This window comes from Haemaphysalis longicornis, unplaced genomic scaffold (assembly GCF_048455015.1).
Source record: "Haemaphysalis longicornis isolate Haplotype H1 unplaced genomic scaffold, Haemaphysalis longicornis Haplotype H1 scaffold_12, whole genome shotgun sequence".
Lineage (NCBI taxonomy): Eukaryota > Metazoa > Arthropoda > Arachnida > Ixodida > Ixodidae > Haemaphysalis > Haemaphysalis longicornis.
This window is the reverse complement of record NW_027526225.1, coordinates 37,995,301-38,016,733: the sequence shown is the minus strand read 5'-3', so window position 1 is coordinate 38,016,733 and position 21,433 is coordinate 37,995,301. Positions and strand designations below refer to the sequence as shown.

The window sequence follows — 21,433 nt, the reverse complement described above, 5'->3', positions numbered from 1 at the left end:
TTAGGCGGCGAGCGTCTGGCACAGAGCATAGAGTTTCTTAGTAAGTAAGAAACTCTATGGCACACAGGGGGAGACGGTGACATGAATGAGCCGCGGCAACGCTGTGGGAGATGACATTTTTGCATCGCATGCCTCGCTCCCCTTACACTCTCGCCAAACGCTTTTTCCCATCTTCGTCCTGCAGGAGTGGCTCGTTCGCTTATACGGTTAGCCGATGTCACGGTTACACGGTTACGCTGACGGCCGTTTTCGCCCCAGCCTTTCTCAATTCGCCCCTGCATTTACTCAATTTTTAGTAAATATTGAAAATACATTATTAAAAATGCGGGAAAAATACCGTGCTTTTATGTACCCTCCAAATAGATGAAAATGCACTGAACCTCACGAATGTGTGCCTAAGGCACTCAGAATATATTGAAAATGTATTTCTTCCCGCCAAACGATCATGGTGTAAATGCACTGTAAATATTATAAAAATACACTTACCTAACTACATTTAGAGCGGCACCCTGAGTATACTTTAAACGTGTGCTGAAGCATGGAAATATACTCCGAATATATGGGAAATACATTTCAAATGCATTTTGCGTTTGTGGAACGAACATGGTAGAAATACACTCTCAATGCATGAAAAATACTTATTTAAAATACATTTTAAATGTATTCATTAGGCTTTGCCGAAATACATTTCGAGTACACTACAGGCGCTGCTTCAGTTGCTAAATTGTAAGATTCACGTAAAGCATATCTGAAGTGCCGGATAAAATACAGCTCAAATGAATAAACGTACTGAGAATTTCTCCTCGATGTTTACTTATAATAAAAGAAACTGAGGGAGATACTTCCACTTACTGCGCTGTTTAAGGCAGACATAACTCTGCGTATTAGAGAGAAACTCGGAGTATAAATATGTAAGCAACGGTGTTCCAACGCAATCGGCAAAGCAAAAACATCGAATTCAACGAGTATATATATGGACGAAAACACTTGCAATTTGCCAGCGTTGTTACGACGGTATCGTTGTGGAGGCTTTGAAAATTTTCTTTTTCTGAAAAATATTGGCCTTAGATGTACAACCCTGGCTATGCTTGCGAGGGCGAGCAGCTCGGCGCCTCTCACTGCCCCTCACTACCTCCTCCTCTGTGCCCGGCACCTGCGGCACGAGTAGAGCGGCGATCCCTCCTTCACGTTTTGTCTGCCTTCGCTGCGTTTCTTTTGCCTGTCCTGTGGTGTTATAAGTTTTCGGACTCCTCAACGCGTGGTCGTCGGGTGGACGCAGTCTCTGCTTGGACGGCGCGTTACAGCGGCGTTGGCCGTCTAGCCAAGGTAAGCACGACATACCAGCTGTTTGCGCGTACGCTGTCGCGCTACAATTAATGGACGTATGTTTGCCTTGAAATCGAAGAGCGCTAATGCCCTTTATGAAATCCGCACTTGGTTGTTAAGCTTACCTCCACCTGCGAGCAAGATTTCCTACCGTAACTACGCCGTGCAAGGGAATGTACTCACAAATCAACAACAGCAAGAAGACGTAAAAAAATGGATTTTAGTGCTTTCCTTTTTGCGCCTAATTTTTAGCTCGGGTCCTGCTGAGTGGACGGGGGACTGTTGCTACGAGTCTCCTTGTAGATCGAGTTATTCCGTTCTGAACTTATTGAGGACTAACACTTGCATTAAACACATAACAGCCAGGAACGTTTTTAGCACAGCCTGTTCACAGAAAGTCCGCCGTCCATGTTTACGCGCTTGAGAAATTTTCGAAGTGTATCCAGGGACGCAGCCTTCTTTTGTTTTCTGTTCGCAGCAGCCGCTCACAGCTGCGCATGTTCACAGCAGCCGCCGTACGGTGAAGGAACCCAGTTTGTGGAATACATGCATCCGACTTATGCGCATGGCCAGGCCATACAGCGAGAATCCGAGCAGCCTTCGCGACTTTTGTCGGTCGCATGTCGCCATTCTGTCAACAAAAGCCATGAAAGAGTTTATGCCGTCTGTTTCGAAGTGACCAAAAATGTCAAAAGCGACCCACGTTTTCTTCGGTGCAAGTGGCAGTAGCGAAAGTGCTTCATGCGCAGGGACTACAAATAATTTGTCCATCTAAGACTAACTGTATCAGAGTAGCCGCTACGTTACAATCAGTTTCTGTTCCTACCGCCACCCAGAACCAAGAACCAGCAAAGGAAGAAAGGAGAAGGAAGGCGGATGGGGAAGAGGACTTCGAGGGAGGCAACCAGTTCCCCGCACGAGAACCCTCGGTTCCGTGAACGGGTCCCCCGGGCGGGTTCGTGTCTTTTTGTTCCTTGGATTGCTCCCCCGAAACTTCGCGAAACTTCAGGACGTTGGATTCTTCCTCTTTTTTGTTTCCCAGCAACTTTCTATCCTTGCTGTATTTTTTTCGTAGCGCATTCACGAACACGTGTGCGCGTTCCGAAAGGGCCTGCGGCCGCTCGTGGTCGAGTGACAGACACGCGGAACCCGACGCGCTACCGCTGGACCACGCCAATGGAGATTTTCAAAAATGTGCCCAAAGGCACCGAAAACAGCGTGGGCTGCTTGGAGGTTGTGTGTGTTTAGAAGCCGCAATTGCCCATTTGCGTCTAAAGGGTGTACTGAAACGAGTTTCTTTTAGGTGTCACGAGTATTTATGAAGCAACTACTTTTTACTTGATGGTCCCTGACGCTAACAGGTGTTTATCGTTTTTTCGTATGTTAAAGACGCGAGCATTTACAATTATTTTCTGCGTTGCTCCCTATTTAAATGATGACGTTGTCTGTGTACAGCAAAAAGTATAAAATTGCCTGCCGGTAATTTGCGGCGGAGAGCAAAAAAAAAAAAATACATGTGTGTGCAAGCACAAATACACGTTTTCTGGCGTTGCTTGTTTTAATCGCTTCGGTTAGGTGCCTACGATATAAGAGCTTGTCATTTTAAGGACGGCGTGAAATTTTTTTTGTTTTTCGAAATAACCGTACTTTGCCGTTCCTTTAAAAGCATTGTTGAGTACACACGCCAATCTTATGACTTTTATGTAAGCTTTCTCACTGCAATCCTGCCCATGCATTTTTAAATTGTTTCGCTGCGCACTATTTTTTCAGAACGTAATCTTCGAAGAAGGTGACGCCGAAATATGGAACACATACAATAATTGTAGTTAATAAGATTACTGCTTATCTCATTTTATTAGCGTCCTGTGCGGTCAAAGTTAGTTGAAAAACAAGAATTGCCACCATTTCAAGTTAACACAAGCGCCTAAGAAAGAGAAGTAGCATAACTCTAAGAACTCTGTGGCATGTTTGGTAACATTGTTATCTTAGCTCTGTCTTTTTTCCCCCAATTTTCGCTAATTTTTATCCCTAGACAATGTCCAAACATAAGACTCCCGCCCCCCAACCCACCATTCTTTCTTAAAAATGGTATTGAAGATCCGATGCTGCATGACAATATAAACTATGCTTACCATTACAAATTGTCTTACGTCCTTCAAAGGGGCATTGTTTTCATGGAGGTTTTTTTTTCTCTGAAGGGGAAACTAAAAAATCCTCGCTCGAGAGGGACGTTGGCACGGCTAGAAAAAAAGGACTGATTGATTTGACATTTATTTTCCCCTAAAAAAGGTGTTTCCCTAATATTTTCCCATTTTCTATTCACTGCAGGTGCTGGTGAAATTTCCCGCGTGGAGAATCAGAAGTACGAGGACTCTGATGCACAATGCTTCATCTGCACTGGCTACCGAGGTGGCTGAAAGGCATTCATAACTGCTGCTTAGTAATGGCAAAATTGGCCACTCGACTGAGGTGTACAATAAACAACTTTCAAACTGCCAATTTGTGCGCATATATGCTGTTCTTTTCAGTCATTGACTGGCCCGCATTCCGAGCATGAGCGTTTTACATTTTCACAATGTAGCATATCTTTAGCCAAGTGCCTATTAAACTTTTTGAAACCACAATATGATATTTTCTAGTTGAACATTAACAATTCTCCCCAAGACACATTGCCATGGCATCTCTCAATGTATTTAGGTTTTATTTAGTATACACTAGTAACACATTTTGGGCATATTTGAAGCAGTATTTTTTGTGCATTTAAAACGCATTACTAATACATTTTGCACGTATTTAAATTACATTTTCTGAGCATTTGTAATGCATATAAAATGCAATAAATATATATTTTTCATGCGCTGCTTATGTATTTTTGAGGTACATTTTAAATACATTGTAAATGAATTCGAAATGCATTTGGAATGTGGACAAAATAATGCAGAAAATACAAAGTAAATATATGTAATAAATGTATTCCAAATACATTGAAAATACGGCATCTTTTCGCTAAGGGTACTGAAACTTGTTCTCAGTGTAGGCCGTGAAGAATGTGGGCAGCTTCGAGTCCTCAGGTGCGTTTGAATGTTCTACCAGAGTCCTTCAATACTTCTCTGGTCACGAAACAGCCGGCCAAATTTCGTACGGGGAAAAAGGCTACCGCGAGCGGCGCAACCTCAGATCGGAGAACATCGGACGGCCGCCACTGTTGTGTAGCCAGACCGGCACGCAGGAACGCAGTAGCAGCATGCCCGTTCGCACCAAAATTTTTCGCCACTCAAAAAATGGTAAGTCCATTTGAGCGGCCCACGACACGTAAAGCGAAAGTGCACTGCTTATAAGGCGGCGAGCGTCTGTTTTATCTTACTCCGTGGTCCGTTCGATGCCAAACGCGCTCTGACCACACCCTCGGCTGCCCTCTGATCCACACCAGCGCCGCGGCGCCGCAGCTCACAAAGCTCTCCCATAGCGTGACAGCGAAGTTTCGTGACCAGAAAGACATGGAAGGAATCTGGTACTACCGACGCCTGACTTTTAGTGCACCCCCGCACGAGGCCCCTTGAGTATTCATGATGACGGTGAGCAGCGACACCGCGGACCCCGAGATCCCAAACATATGCTGTGTCCAACCGTGGCGACGTGTTGAAAGGTGAAGCGTAGATGCCGTAAACGGTGGCTGTCGGAGCCTTGGTCAAGCTCCGGCCGACGGGCTCCCTGCCTGGTAGACAGGCAGGGAGCTCCGGGACCTCTTTCACTACCAGGGTAAGGTCAAAGGCGAAAGTACCCCCGTCTCCCTGCTTTTATACTATGCCGTATGGTATTTTCAAACCTCCCCCCCCGCAACCGTGATCGGTCCCTGAAAAGGGGCCGCACCGAAGTATCCTTTCCTCCATTGCCGTCATTAACCTTTCCTGAACCGGATCATTTTTCATGATTTCTTGTCATGGAATCCCTCCATCCAACCCACCCTCTTGCATCTCAGTCAGTCTTATTGATTGCAAAATATCTTGAAGCCATAATAGGAAAATCATATCAGGCCAAAAAACAAAGGACTGGTGAACACCTCATCGAGGTGAATGACAAGCAGCAGTCCATAAAGCTTCTAGATCAGACTAGACTGGCTGGTCTAGACATCAGGGTCACACCCCATCGGAGTCTCAACACCTCGTAGGGTGTGATATCAGAGCCAGATCTCCTGAACGAAATGGATGCGGATCTCCTTGCCGGCTTGAATGATCACGGCGTCACTGCCGTGAGACGCATCACCATCCGCAGAGACGACAAGGACATTCCCACCAAGCACATCATCTTGACCTTTGACCCCGCAGTTGTCGCACAACATATATACGCAGGTTTTATCCGGTGCTCAATACGTCCGCACACCCCGAACCCGCGGCGCTGTTTTAAGTGCCAGCGGTTCGGGCACGGTACAAACTCTTGCCATGGGCGAACGACTTGTGCAAAATGCGCGGCGCACGATTATCCCAGCGAGAACTGCCCATCCGAAATCCTCACTTGTGTACACTGCAGGGAGCCGCATGCGGCATACTCCCGCAAGTGCGAAAAATTCCAACTATAAAAAAACATCATAAACATTAAGGTCACTGAGCACATCTCCTTTCCAGAGGCGAGAAAGAGGTTCGCCTCTTTCCCTCTGGGGAGGTAAGCCGACGCATCTCGCCCGGGGGCGGAGCGGCGTCTGGTGTCCACAGTGACCCAGTTGAACGAGTCTGACCTGGTCCCCCCCCGCCCCCCGCTGGGTGTCCTTCGCCGGTACCCCACGTCAGATAACGTCACTTTTTTTAAACGGGCAAAGGCTTTTGGGAAGTGACTGCGTCATGAGGCGAAAAGGGAGAGTTGGCGCACCTTCCTCACTTCAATCAACTCTTACACGGACACACACAAAGTCTGTACACGAATACGAAAACTAAAAGGACAACCGACACACAGCCTGCCCCTGGTTAGTACAACAGGGGACACACTGGAAGACCAGGCTAACACACTTGCACAACACTTCGAACACGTGTCCAGTACAGCACACTACAAAAACACTTTCATGAAACACAAAACATCTGTAGAAAAGAAGTCCCTGCGTGATAACAAGTCGCACACTTCTTACAATTCTCCTTTTTCAATTGATGAGCTGACGGTTGCTCTGAGCACATGTAGGCCTTCAGCTCCAGGTGCAGACAAAATCACGTACACCATTATACAACACCTACACCCAGACACTCTTGAAACACGCATACATCTATACAACATACGGGTTTCGGGGCACATTCCTCGCTCTTGGAGGGAGGCCATAGTAGTGGCTATCCTTAAGGAAGGGAAGGACCCTTCCTCTCCTACCAGTTATCGTCCCATTGCCCTGACAAGCTGCGTGTGTAATATCTTTGAGAAGATGATAAACAGGAGACTCGTGTACTTCTTAGAGTACAATGGTCTTCTCGAGAGCTGTCAGGGAGGCTTCAGGCGGGGCGATCTACCAACGATGAACTCGTTAAATTTGAGGCGTATATAAAAGATGCTTTCCTCCACAAGCAGTACTGTATGACAGTATTCTTTGATCTAGAAAAGGCGTACGATACCGCGTGGCGGTATGGCATCCCAAGCGACCTCAAGTCCTTCGGCATGGAAGGTAACCTGATGAACACACTTACCAGCTACTTGTCTCAAAGAACCTTTCGTGTGCGAGTTGGAACTGCACTCTCTAGGGGTTCATGTGCAGGAAAATGGAGTGCCGCAAGGTTCAGTTTTAAGTTGCACCCTTTTTATTGTGAAAATTAATTCCCATAGGAAGGCGCTGCCACCGTCGATTTCCTGTGCAATCTATGTAGACGACGTTCAGCTCTCCTTTAAATCCTGCAACTTGTCTCTCTGTGACTGCCAGGTCCAGCTTGGTGTTAACAAGCAACCTGGTTGGGCAGATAGCAACGGTTTTAAATTTAATCCAGGGAAGTGCACTTGTGTATTGTTTTCGAAGAGGCGTGGCATCCGGCCGGATCCAGACATTCATCTCAATGGTGTCCCGATTCCTGTCAAAAAGGAACACAAGTTTTTAGGTATAATCTTTAACAAAAAGCTCACATTTATCCCACACATAAAACAATTATCCTGAAGGTTCTGTCGCACATTTCTTTTGGTGCTGACAAAGAACTTCTTTTACGTGTTTTTACCAGCTTGATAGGTTCACGATTGGACTATGGTAGCGTTGTCTATGGGTCAGCTTCTAAAACATCCCTCAGAATGCTGGACCCTGTGCTTCATCTTGGGCTCCGCTTGTGGTGTGGTGCCTTTCGGACTAGTCCAGTCCAAAGTCTGTATGTAGAGTGCAACAAATGAAGCCTAGAATGTCAGCGAGGTTACACAGACCTGCTTTATGCTTTTAAAATCTCATCAATGCCTCACCATCCTTTTACATCAGTTTTTTATGATACATCCATATCTCAACTACTTACTAATCGTCCATCAGTCTCTGCTCCGTAAACTTTCAGAGTAAGAGAAGAAGCGTCACAACTTGATGTCATGTTCTAAGACACGATCAAAACCTCTGGTACTGATCTTCTAGTACCGTGGCAGCTTTCCCCGATATTATGTGATGTATCTTTTACAAGTGTCGAGAAAAACACAGTGTCTAGAAGCGCGATCGTGCAACATTTCTTGTCCCTACAGCACAAATATAAGTGTGCTGAATTTTACACGAATGCATCAAAAACTGCAACAACTGTTTCCTGTGCTCTTGCGTCTGACTACTATATCGCACCTTACGTACAAGACCTACTCGATAGTACTAGTAAGCTTCCCTCGATATACAGAGGGGCTGCAAGGACCGTTGCAATTTGAAGTTCTGGAAGTGGCCCCTCCAGACCCAGAGATTCATAGTGCATCAGCTCTATAGCTTCCCGCCCCTGTTATGAAGTGCCCGACAGATGCTGTTGACTGAGGGATAAGAATTGGACTCCGCATGCGTGGAAGGCGGGTACGCAGATGAGTTTTATGAGAACATTTTGTGGTCAGGAGTGCTGTTGGCATCCAAGGAGACTTCCTATCACTGTTGCATCTATGAAGTCCACCCTCTCAGGTATCCCGTGTTTGTGGTTACTTTTTAAACATGGCCGCGCTGCCTATCTGGCGACATTTAAACATACAGAATACAGAAAAGAAAAAAAGCGACATTCGTGGGTTTTATACTAAACATCGCAGACGACGCCTCCCATTTCTTGTTCCTGGGCAGTTTCTGGTTCGCAAAAGAAGTGTGAATGATTTGGCGATATCGTCTTGGCATTCCATCTGGTCTTAGAGCGATCTACGATCTATCAGATTACTGAAAAACTGCGGCTCTGGCTGTTCTACACAAAATACGTGAAGGGAAAATTATAATTCTGTTTGACTAGTTTTAAAAATTGTTATTATACTCAGGAAATAGTTTTCTTAGATTATGTATCCCAAGCTCTTTGGTCATCACGTATGGTGCTTTCCCTAGAGACCCTCGTGTTCAAACAATATCTTGTTCACCGTATTTGCGGCCGCTTTCTGTGTTCTTGGTACTCGCATCCGGTTGACGACAGGAAGCTCAGGCTTTTTCTTAGAAGAGTCGCAGCAAAGTTTACCTACAGTAAAGCGAGTATTCATGTCCAAAAGTATCCAGTTTCTCTTTAGGTGGCGGAACGGGGGCGCCTTATGAAATCTTTTTGTGGCAAAGAGAACGAATTTGTTGACATCCAGACAGGTAGTTCTTTTCTTTCTTACTCAGTTACGTGTACAGTCACTAGGTATAATTCGGGAAAACCGACCCAGTTACACTTTTTTAGCTCGCCCTCTTAGTTTTCTATTATCTCTAGGTGTGTGTATGCATTACCTAACATCCCCGTTTTGGGTCTTGTTTTCGTGTCATAACGCCGCACGGCCCGTTATTACTAATGGAAAATAATCGTCTAGTAACACGAGAGGGCAGTAGGAATAACGTGTTCCCCTGCCTTGTTGCTGCTCTGCAAAATACGTTCAAAGAGGATGTCTTGCGTTACATAATAGGCTGTAAGGGTCATTGCTCGCTTCCCGTGCTCTACGTTCTCCCCCTATTCTTGCGCCTTTTCTCTCTTCCCTCGTATTGTGCCTTTACCAGTGGGGCTCTCCAGCCTTCCACGTTTTATATTTTCAGCTCCCTTCCAATTCTCCGCTTCTTTACGATCAGAAACTGATTACGGTAGTTTCTTCAGTAAATCAGTAACTTCGATGTCTTCCATGCTCTGGAGAGAGAAACGCTACTTCCTTTAACCAAAACGCCCCCCGTAATCACGCAACTATATGCGTAGCTCTTTTTTGTTTTTATTATGCACATATCAACCACTGCCTGTTTCCGTCGCCAGTACCCCAACAGGGTACTCTATAATGATAGTACGAGCGTGTTTTAGCTCTTTGAGGCGCCTGTGAAAAAACTGCGACATTGGCCGTCCGCATGATAAAGTTTCGGTCAGAGCATTGTATTGTCAGGCTCGAAACTGTAGTGTTAAACTGGTCGCCACCAATCACCAAGCGGTGTATGCGTCAAAGGGTGGAGCAGAAGAGGAAGCGGAGGACGAACTGCAATCGTACTGACCGCAGAATCGGTGGCCGCCTCCTTCAACGGTCTCATTCCTATTTACGGCTGTAAATAAACCCTTTGCACCGTAACAGTTTATGGTAAAGGTGCTGGGTAGCTACGAAAGGAAGACGAAGCCACTGGAACTTCGCCGAAGCCGCCGAGTCGCCGCACTTTCCCCGCAGCGTGTACCTCTGACTGGGGCTTCAAAAACAGTCCAATCCATGCCGATAGCCAACTGGAAGCCGTACAGGGAGCCATGTACGTTCTCTGGGAATGAAGGGGACGACGTCGACGAATGCCTCGTTCACTACGAGCGGGTGAGCACGTTTAACCACTGGGATGCGGCCGCTAAGCGGGCAAACATCGAGGTATTCTTGACGGGCACCGCGCTGACGTGGTTTGAAAACCACGAGGCGAAGCTAACCACTTGGGACCGGTTAGTAGAGGATATGAAGTGCTTTGGGGATTCGATGGCCTAAAAGAAGCCAAAAATATGGCCAAAAAGAAGCTGGGAAGTCTTGCACGACCTTTATTAAAGAAGTATTGAAATTGTGCCGGATTGTGAATCCCGCAATGTCCGAGGAAGACCGGGTTGGCCACATTATTAAGGGTATCGCTGAAGATGTGTACGCTTTCGTCGTCAGTAGGGAGAGCTTGGACACAGTAGACGACGTCATACGACATTGTGAGGCATTCGCAGCCCTGAAGACCCGTCGTATAGCACCAAAGGTTAGTCGCTTGCAAACGTCACTACTACAGCCAGCGTAGACGACAACCAGGCCATGGACTTGTCATCGACGATAAGGCTAAGTTTCGGGAAGAACTGCGCCGACATGACGAATCGGTACATCGCATCGACACCACTTGTGACTGCCATCCGCCATACGACGCCCTGATGTGACGTGGAACGGTCGGCTACTATGTTCTGTGAGATGACGCTCCCCGACGTTCATGGTCTCCTACAGAGTTTCATCCGTCCGTGAACACTGCTGGTTTTGACGGTCACCGTTTCCACCCCCCCCCCCCGGAACTTTTATAGCTGCTACAACCACCATTACTCATTTGAACCAGCTGAAACAAATCCCTGGCCTTCAGCACGTGGTGTGCACTCACGCCGAGATGACAAATATTACGGTTAAAGTCGACGGGCCTACAGACATCACACACAGCCCACTGCGTTCATACAACGCGAGAGCATTCGCCGCCCGCAGTATGCGTGCTACTGGTGTGAGATTTCGGGTCACACTGTCGAAAGTCACTGGTCTCAGTTCCCCCCTTTCTGCAACAATTTTCGAACCAGTTCGCAGAGCAACGCTTCTCCGGCCACCCCCGATCGCAGCGTAACATCACCAGCTGGACGACAGCGCCGATCCCCATCGCCTGGTCTACGTGCAGCATCCCCTTCGCCGGGAAACTAGCCGGCGTGACCGATGGAGGTGAGGTAGCCGGACAGCCTTCGATAGATAAACAACCTCTGCCAGTATTTATGATGACGAAGTTGAAATACTCGTGGACGGTGTTTCTACAGTGGCTTTAATTGACACTGGTGGAATGGTTTCAATTATGAGTAATGCGTTTAGAGATCACCTGGGACGTAAAGTGATGCTCAAATGGGACAAGGGAACCTCGTTTCGTGGAGTCGGGGGTGAGCCGCTGCACCCTCTTGGAGTGTGTACAGTCAATGTTTCTATCGGAGGACGGACATTCAAAGCGGAATTCGCAATTCTTGCCAAGTCAACCCTAATTTTGGGCATCGACTCCTTGCGTGATTGCAGTGCCACTGTCGATTGCGTGACGTGCGAACTTTCTGATAGCAGCTTATGGTTCTCTGCAGTAGATGATGAGCCCCATACCAATGACAATACAGATACTTTGCGTGTTTCTCAGGACACATTTATACCTGCGCACCAGTGAGTGCTATAGATGACACCAGTATATTTGACGCTTTACTGGAACCACTCTCTCTGAACTGTGCGAAGAAAGAGCTTTTCGTGCCGCGTTGTGTTGTATCTGTTGAACGAGGACGTAGCAATTTGTGCACACTGAACTGTTCTTCGAAGAGCGTGGTGTTACCTCCGGAAATGAAACTGGCCCAGTACGAGACAAACGACCACATTTCAGTCGCCGCTTTGTGTGTCGATGAGGCTGTTCCAGCTGACACTATTTTCCCGAAATCGAAGCTTCTCACCATGGTTAACAAGCCGCTGTCCTCAGATGAACGAAACGCGTTGGTCGACATCCTTTCTCGAAATGCCTCTGTCTCCGACTTCTCAGCGGATGTTTCTCAGGCGACACTCCCAGCCTCCCGCACTCCTCACACTACAGATACCGGATCAGCGCACCCCGTTCGACAAAAACCTTACAGGGTGGCACCATCTGAGCGAAAGATAATCTACCAGCAAGTCAAACAGATGTTACAAAAAGGTGTCATACGTGTGTCGGCCAACCTATGGGCAGCGCCTGTGATCCTCGTACAAAAGAAAGATTGTACCTGGAGGTTTTGTGTGGACTACCGACGTTTGAACGCCTTTCGCAAGAAAGATGTCTATCCGCTGCCCAGAATTGATGATCTCATAGATTGCCTGCACTCTGCATCTTACTTCTCGTCAATAGATTTAGAACCAGGCTATTGGCAGACCCCCATAGACCCAAACCACAGAGAAAAAACAGCTTTCCTAAGTCTTGACGGTCTTTTCGAATTTAACGTGATGCCATTCGGCCTCTGCAACGCTCCAGCGACATTCGAACGGTTCATGGACGCACTTCTCCGCGGTCTGAAATGGGACATATGTCTGTGTTACCTCGACGACATAGTCGTCTTCATACGAAGTTTTCGCGAGCACAACGCATGACTCGAGACAGTCCTCAGCTGCCTAAAAGATGCCGGATTAGGGTTGAACTCAACTCAATGTCGTTTTGGCAAGCTTCAAACGCTGGTTCTGGGACACCTTGTTGATAAGACCCTCAAAAGATTGCCGGAGCCTCAAAAGATGGGACCCACAAGACCGGACCCTCAAAAGATCGCCGCTGTTGAGAGATTTAAGCCACCACAATCTGTGCGAGAGCTCTGTAGCTTCTTGGGGCTTTGTTCATACTTCCGCCGTTTTGTGCCCCACTTTGCAGATTTGGCGTCTCCCCTCACTAGCCTCTTCCACAAAGAAGTTGTCTTTACCTGGACTGCCAAGCGTGAAGCTTCGTTCTCCCACCTTAAATATCTCCTCATGTCGAGCCCTATCCCTCGCCACTTAGACCCTGGCGCTCCAACCGGAATATACGCGGACGCTAGTTGTGTTGGACTTCGTGCAGTGCTCATACAGTGGCATAGCAGTGCCGAGCATGTGATCACTTACGCCAGTCGTTGGCTCAGCAAAGCTGAGCGCAATTACATAGTCACCGAACAAGAATGCGTGACTGTAATCTTCGCGATCAGTAAATTCCGTTCGTACGTGTGCGGCCATCCCATTACAGTCATCACCGACCACCACGCGCTGTGCTGGTTGACTGGCCTTCGTGGCACTAACGGCCGAATAGCAAGGTGGGCCTTAAAGCTCCAAGAGTACGACTTTGTTATCGGCTACAAGAGTGGTCGTCGGCAGGCAGACGCTGATTGTCTTACCGGACTTCCAATTGCGTGTACTGAACGGGAGGAAGACCATTTCAACAACTGTTTGGCAGCCGTAGACACAGAATGCCCCGGTGTTGCTACCTTCCGTTCAGAACAGCAGAAAGACCCAAGTATCCAGCACCTCTTCGCTGCTTCCGCTGATCCTACGGGTCCTCGGCGCTACTGGTTGCATAACGGGTTACTCTACAAGGTTAACTACTTGCCTTGGGGAGCCCGTTTTCTTCTCGTCGTGGCAAAACCTTTGCGTGATTCAGTTCTACGCACCATGCATGACGATGTTACTGCTGGTCTCACGGGTACGTAAAAACTTTACACCGTACCCAAGAAAGACTCATCTGGCGGAAAATGTGCCGTGAAGTTTAACAATATGTTTCGAGTTGCCTCCGATGTCGGCACTACAAAAGCCCTACGAGCATTGAACCTGGAGTACTCCAACCTATAACACCTTCTAGTTTCCCCTTTGACCAAGTCTGTATCGATTTACTCGGTTCATTTTCCTGCTCTTCGACGGTAATCGCTACATCATTGTCTGCGTTGACCACCTGACGGGTTACGTAGAAAGTGCGGCTGTAGCATCTGCGAAGGCAGAGATCGTTTCGTCGTCCCGATGCATGTTGCTCCTCGAGTGATTATCAGCGACCATGGACGTCAGTTCTTCGCTGACGTTGTGGAAGACTTGCTGCGCCTTTGTTCGTCTCACTTTCGTCACTCGACACCCAATCATCCCCAGACAAAGGTCTTGACCGAGCGTACAAACAGGACTTTCACCAACATGATTTGCTATGTATGTTGACTCTCGCCACAAAAACTAGGATGAGATTTTGCCGTTCATCACATACGCGTAAAACACGGCACTACATGAGACCACAGGCAACAGCCATTTCTATTCGGTTTCAGGGGGGAGGTAGACTTGGACTGGGAGGGTAAACGTTTCTTTGACCGGTATTCATTGGGGAGTCTAATTTGGCGCTGGCTTCCAGGGTAGGCGCCCACACAGAGATCGCGTTGGGGAGGCGATGGTATGTGTTGCCACTAAACCCTGTGGTGCCGAGACAAGCATCGAGAGTGCATTGCGTGACATCATTGGGCAGTTTTGATATATCGTATTCGCAGCGCGGCTGGACAACCACCTTGTACGACCCTGCAAATATCGATGTCAGGAGATTAATTGATGGGAAAGTCGAGGACTGGCGCTGGGCCTTGCAATCTTGGAAGGTCAGGTCAGGCGCTGGTACCAGCGGTCCTTGCATCACCCTCTTAGGAGGCGGCGTTGTTGCAGGCAACGTTGGGGTACCTCGGAGATGGCCGGAATTCAAATACATACATTCCATCGCTGTCTGGGACTCCGGAACCAAGCCTGGCGTCGTTGTGTCATGGTCCATAGGCCAGCCGTGTTCTTCCGGTGGAGGAGTCAATAAGGGTGGCATGAGCCCACGTGCGCGCGCCGCCGTAGCACAGCAGCGAGCTCGAGGAGAAGAGCCGGTAGCACATGCAGGAGCGGCCGACATCTGCCGGCGTTCGCGGATCCTGAAGCTGCGATTTAGGCCTTGCCACCGAGCGACCGGTGAGGCATTCGGTGCAGAAGGCGGTGGGCACCGAAGCGTACTCCCAAATACCGGTTTCGATGCCACGAGCACCCAGAACGGTGATGGTGTCTGTTCTGATGCACAAGGACTGGCATGGGTGCAAGAAAGTCGATGTCAACGGGAGCTGTGGGTCATTCTCCAGATTGCTATCGGAAGGCCCGCGAGCGCACGCCGTGGTAGGTTGAAAAATACACTGAGCAGGAATGCCTGATGGGTTTCAACGTCGTCATCAGCGTCATTAGCAGCCTACTTACGTCTACTGCAGGGCGAAGGCTTCTCCCAATGACTTCCAACCACTACAGTCGAGTGTCGCTCGAGTACAGTTTGGCCACTGATTTCACATATTTCATTGATTCATTGCGTATTGGCCTTTCCCTTCTTAGAGAACCACCTCTTGGTATCCACTCTGTTACTCTAATTTTCCACCCGTTGTCGGTTTGTCTCGCTGCCTAAGCCATCAAATCCGTTTCTTTTTTAAGCGATCGATATCATTTACTCTAGTTGGTTCTCTGGTCCAGAAAGCTTGTTTTCTGCCAAAAGTGTTACTGGTATGATTATCTCTTTTATGACCCTTTGAGGCGATGTAAGTTTTCGTTCCAGTGGTGAAATAAGGCGCGATATTTTACACCATCTTTTACTATATTTACACCATTTTGTAACTTAACATGTCACAACTTTTTTTATCGCCGCATCATTCAATCTGCACTTCCACCGCTGCTGCCTTTCTCTCCTTGCCGTAACAGGTAGAAACTTCCTCTCGGTAGCCAAGCTGCATAAATTTGCAGCCCTCTTGTAAGTTAGGACCGTGAGTGTAACACTCGTTATGTACGTACTCTTATTGGATGTTGGTACAGTAGAAGCTGGTTAATTCGGACTAGAAGGGGACCATAATACTGTTCGAATTTAGCGCACTTCGAATTCGCGCGGTGGAACGAGAATGAATAGAAATCGCACCACACTGTGCTGGCAGAACGCAAGGAAGCCACAGTTTGGAACCGTTATGGCGAATTACGCACTACTGCACGTTTGTGGCAGGTGATTTCGTAAGTAATAATGACATGCGCCGGAGCAGTCACGCTGGTGGCGTGGCGCCTTCTGTAGAAGCGAAATAGCTTTTGCAGGAGCATAGCACGCGCGATACACTGTTGTTTTTAGATGCGACTGCATCTCATTCACTAGCCTTGTCCGTGCAGCGTCGTCGGCGTTGTTGTCGTCCGCCCCTCCCCCTTGCACTATGAAAAAAAATAACAGCTAGCGGCGCCCGGTTTCGATCCCACGACCCTGTGGGCGGAACGCGAGGTACATGGTGCTCTTCCCACTGCACCACAAAACCGAGACAGAATCAAATGCTACGAATGCGCCTGATATCGTTGACTCATTCAAACTACATCAAGATGCTACTGATACAACGCCTGATGCGGCAATGATTAACAGTTGCAATAAAAAAAAGAAGCTCCCACTTAAAGCAACCATGATGGAGTAAAGGTCGTTGCGACAGCGAAGCCCCAAGCATACCACATAGAGACGTTGACCAAGATTTGCCGATAAAACATAATATTAATCATAAAACATAATAATCATGCGCGTTCCCGACATGTTTCACGCGATTTCAGAATCAATCCAACGGAAACCCCAAGTGAACCCCACGATGCGTCGCATCTACACTGGGTTCCACTCGCGGGGAGGTGGGCGCAATTTTTTCTGTCTCGTTTTTTTGCAACTCTAGTAAATTTCTTTTGGTTTTGACTTGCAACACATTGTATTCACTCTGGGCCGACTGCTTTTGCGCGGAGCGTTGGAAACAAGGGTATTATAGTCCAAATGAACCGTTCTGGATGGATACCGATGCATTAGAATAATCGGGCCTTTCCCCCCCTGGAAAATACAGCGCTGAGCCGCGACAAGGGCATGAGTTCGAATTAACCGGAAGTTCTAATTAACCCAGTCAGAATTAACGAGCTTCTACTGTATATATATCCAGCAATGTGATCAAATTTGAAGTTATTTGTCCATGATACGTGCTGACAAGATTTCATATCCTGATACCTAATTGTTCACAAGCCGTGTGTACCACGGTGTGTTGGGCTTTGTTATTATAACTCCTCGTCACGCGTTCTGGCATACGCTTATTGTGTATATCCGGCTGGTAAATTCCAACTGTTTTAGGGGCAGATGTTGTTATCTCACTGTAGCGTAATACCTGATTATCCCGGTGATGTAACGCTTTTTATACTTGCATTGTGGTGTTAACGGATTAGTTCGAGGCCGCCTATGCAGTTAAGAAGACCTTCTGCATAACAGAAAAGTCAAGTGAAAATGTACCCCGTGTCGATAATATGAAATTGGCGGCCCTGTCCAGTTCGCCCTTGGTTAGAAGATGGTGCAGTCCGATTTTGTCAAGGTGGAGGAGATCTTCTGGCTTACGGCGATTTCTACTCTTAGTCTACCCTGGCTTATGCGGATCTCTACTGATGCCGACCCGCCTATTTTGTAAACGGGTCGGCATCACGGATGTAGCCCGACTGCCATTCGAACAGGGGGGGGTCAACAAAGGCTTTGAAAAGCTGAAAAATTGGACTGGACTGTGTAGTGATGATGTAATTGCGCGTATTAGCACAGTCCCTGGTAATTCTGGTCGGTTTTAAAACCATTCACCACGGAGAAAATATTGCGCGTAAAAGCATATGCCCGATGAGTACCAATATCGTCATCAGCATCATTAACAGCGGGTGATCAGAAGACCGCCATACATTAAAAGAGATGACCCGCGCCAGAGAAAATCACGCAGTCAAAGTTGCACACAAATGCCTTTGGTGGCAAAACAAAAACTGGCTGGGTGTAAATATACTGAACGTGAACTATTTCTTTAATAGTTGAAATACGCTTGACAGGCTGGCAATATATGTCAAAGGGAACGTATAGAGAAATGGTATTATCGGGTTTCTTTACGCAATAAGTTGACATTGTATATAATTGCATACTTTGCTGCACGCTCAAAAACAGTAAGCAGATTACTGCAACTTACAATTTGCTGCAACACATATGTGTATGTTGACATCAAGACTGTCAATTCCCCGGGTACGTCTTTCTGCGCATGGTAGTTGCAGAACACTTGTGTGCAGAACACAAGGGACCGAATGTTGAAACAATAACATGCGTGTCAAGGTGGAACGTAAATAGCCTCCTACTTACGGCAGCGGTGATATCATTATACAATTTGCGCATTTTAGGGTCATGTGAGTTTTCATCTCCATATTTAATCATTCTTATATACAGAAGTAGAGGCTGCACTTGAAATTAGGTATTTCGTATTTAACCGGAACATTCTTCTTGGGCTGTTGCTGCTGCGTTTATCTCCGTAATAATCCAGGTCGTGATCGTGTGGTTCAACGGGTTTCTGCAGTGGCCTCGTTTGCGTCAAACAGCTACAAGCAGGCTTTTATTTCAAGGCAGAAAAGCAGATTTGTAAATAATGCCTTCCGGAGGCCTCGGAAGGTCTTTTAATCCGTAGTTCTCGTTTATTTCGTTTTGCTTCCCTTACAGGAAACACGAGCGAAGGCGACTCATTCACCGTTCACCCGGACAAGGCCTTTCACCCCATCCTATACAGCGGCTGGAACTACTACTGGGACCCAGTTAACGCAAAAGCGGTGCTGGAGACAGTGCGCACTAGCTACATCATTCACTTGTGGGCCAACATGCACCGACACAAGACTGGGCCCCCGGAGGCCGGCTCCGCTTATGCCCACGAAGCTCGCGAGCACTGCCCGCGCGTGTATGCACTCAGTCAGAAAAGGCGTTCTGGAAAACTCTGAAACCGCAGCTCGGTAAGGGTGCTGCGGTGATGCGAATACTTGTGCTGCAGATAATAAAGTGCTACCTCGTATGTACCGCATAACTGTGGAAGCGATCACGTGTACAGGCAACACGCGTGTGCAATTTGTGCGACCTATGTTTGGATAGTTTGTTATTCTACTTTAACAGCAGTGTGGGTAAAGCCTTTCGTTCCACCAAGAGCCTTTACTGGAAGACGAAGCGTAGCTAGCATACGAGACCGTGCCCCTCATGAGCACCTGGTGTCGTTCAGGGTTGCGGGTGCGCTGTAGCCACGTGAGAAGCTCGTAACAAGAACCACCAAAAAAATTCCAACCGCACGTGATCATGCGCCTCGTCAAGAGCGCTCGGTGTCGGCAACCCTACCTTCAACAAACAAGCGTCAGCCGAGCATTTGTGGCATGGTATCGGGTGTGCTGTTCGCCTCACAAGTTTATGTGGGATCGCACCTGATATGGGAGCTCGCGCTACAGGCACTGAGTTCACGAACTGGTTGCCTAGAGTTCTAGTACGTGCTAAGAAAGTCAACAGCGGGCGTAACGTGGAACCCTGCGGACAAAATAATTTGTGCCTACGAGTTATGGAGAACATTAGCGGGAAGTTTTTGAATTCACAAATGGAGCAACAGCCGAGTCCCCGACATGGGTAGAGTGGCCGCCAGCACTTCTACAGGCGTGGTGAACTGATAGAAGCTACATCGATTTCATATTTGTTTGACTGGTAGCTAACGCCGTGTGTGCTTTTCGAGTGCGGGCGTAAAGTCGTTGCATACAAAAAATATTTTCCATTAATTGTACAATAATGGGTGCCCCTCATTTGCCCAAATATTCTCTTTTGTCAATTTTTGGCACGTTGCCTGTGCCGGGTGGCATGGCTACTGATGGCACAGCGGAGAAACAAAGCAGCAGTGTTTGAGGAGGACCGGGGGAGGGCACTGAGTAAGAGCGACAGAGTGCGATGCTGGAAAAAGAATAGCGGCGCCAAATCAGGGTTCACCGCTTCCGCGCGTTCATTAACAGTTGCTTTTGGAAGAGCAGGCTCAGACCTGAGCGAACAAGGTGTTCCCGGTATTTCCATATGAGGGGAAGAAACGTGTGATTCTTGTTGAAATGCTAGCAATAAGAACAAGCTACGCACAAGGGTGCCTGAGGGCTGGTCAATTTTTGTGGGCGCGGTAGTAAAATTCAGTCGAATGTTCAAGACCTGATCAGAAGAACGCCTCTTTCGTTTTCGTCTTCCCGTAAGTGCAGCGTCCTTTGTATTTTCGTAATTGCTGTTCGATTGCTGTCTGGTGTGCCATTCCCTACGCTGCTTCTAATCGAACTAGCATACTGAATACGTATAACGGCATTTATGGCCATCATCATTCCCCGGCTGCCATTCTGTTAGGCTTAGTATGAGCTGCGAGTATGCGACTATTCCGAGTATGCGAGTACGTGAGTGAGCCCTGATGAACAAAAGATGCGGCAATTTGTTCGTGTATACGGCAAGAATATGATTTCATGGCACGAAGAAGCAACGAGTTGGCAGCAAATTTCAGAAAGGAAGGTTCACACTCACTGATATTGGATGCATCGCCTGCGTGGTTGTAACGCAAGTTTGATAGAGCGCATCGGCTGTAGTACCGCGAGTACGTCTTTTAACTTACTACTTTGTTCACTGCCATTGAAGAAGAATTTCCGCATTATGGCTCGGGTAAATGCGGCACCAATGGGATTTTTGCGGCGTGCAGAACAGACAAGTAGGCAGTAGTGTTTAGTTTAAACGTTGACACTCGCAGAAAATTGAGACAGCACTTTCACGCTTTTAACAATTTATTGAAGATTTGTTTCCCCTGTCAGAACGCGAATATGTGTTTGACCTAAAATACATTTTACGGCTGTATAAGAAGAACGAAATGCAGCAGTTGTATACCCGTGAAGGACGGCGTGAGTGAGATTTCGTGGCTTGCAGAAACAGAAAGTCTGTAGTAGTGTTCAGAATGACATCGTAGGATATATGGAAAGTAATCGATTGCCTACATTGTGGCAACAAAGTTTCGACACTGTTCACCAATTCGGTAGGAACGCGTTTATTGTATTATTTAGAAGGCAGCATATAGCCGGATCAGACCAATACCGTTATTGTGTTGCAGAAAACATGAGCGCGAAAGGTATTTTCTGAGAATGAAGAGTGACAAGTGCGCAGCAGTGTTGAAATAGATAAAATAAATCATCATCATCATCATCATCACCAGCCTATCTACGCCCACTGCAGGGCAAAGGCCTCTCCCATTATTCTCCAATTGCCCCGGTCCTGTGCCAACAGTGACGTATTTATCCCTGCAAAGTTCTTGATCTCATCTGCCCATCTAATTCTCTGTCACCCCCTACTACACTTGCCTTCTCTCGGGATCCACTCTGTTACCCTTAATGACCAACGGTTATCTTGCCTGCGCATTACATGCCCTGTTCACGTCCATTTCTTCTTAATTTCTACCAGTAT

The 21,433-nt window shown here is 47.5% G+C and overlaps 1 protein-coding gene across 1 annotated transcript in view; it reads left to right on the top strand.

Annotated features, from left to right (window-relative positions):
* The window catches only part of LOC144161922 (uncharacterized), a 131,511-nt gene extending 112,386 nt beyond the window's left edge, over nucleotides 1–19,125 (top strand). Inside the window, exon 5 of the mRNA XM_077692475.1 lies at nucleotides 18,659–19,125. Coding sequence (XP_077548601.1) covers nucleotides 18,659–18,755 — 97 coding nt within the window. The 3' untranslated portion in view covers nucleotides 18,756–19,125. The remainder of the gene's footprint in view (nucleotides 1–18,658) is intronic.
* Nucleotides 19,126–21,433: the final 2,308 nt, after the last annotated feature.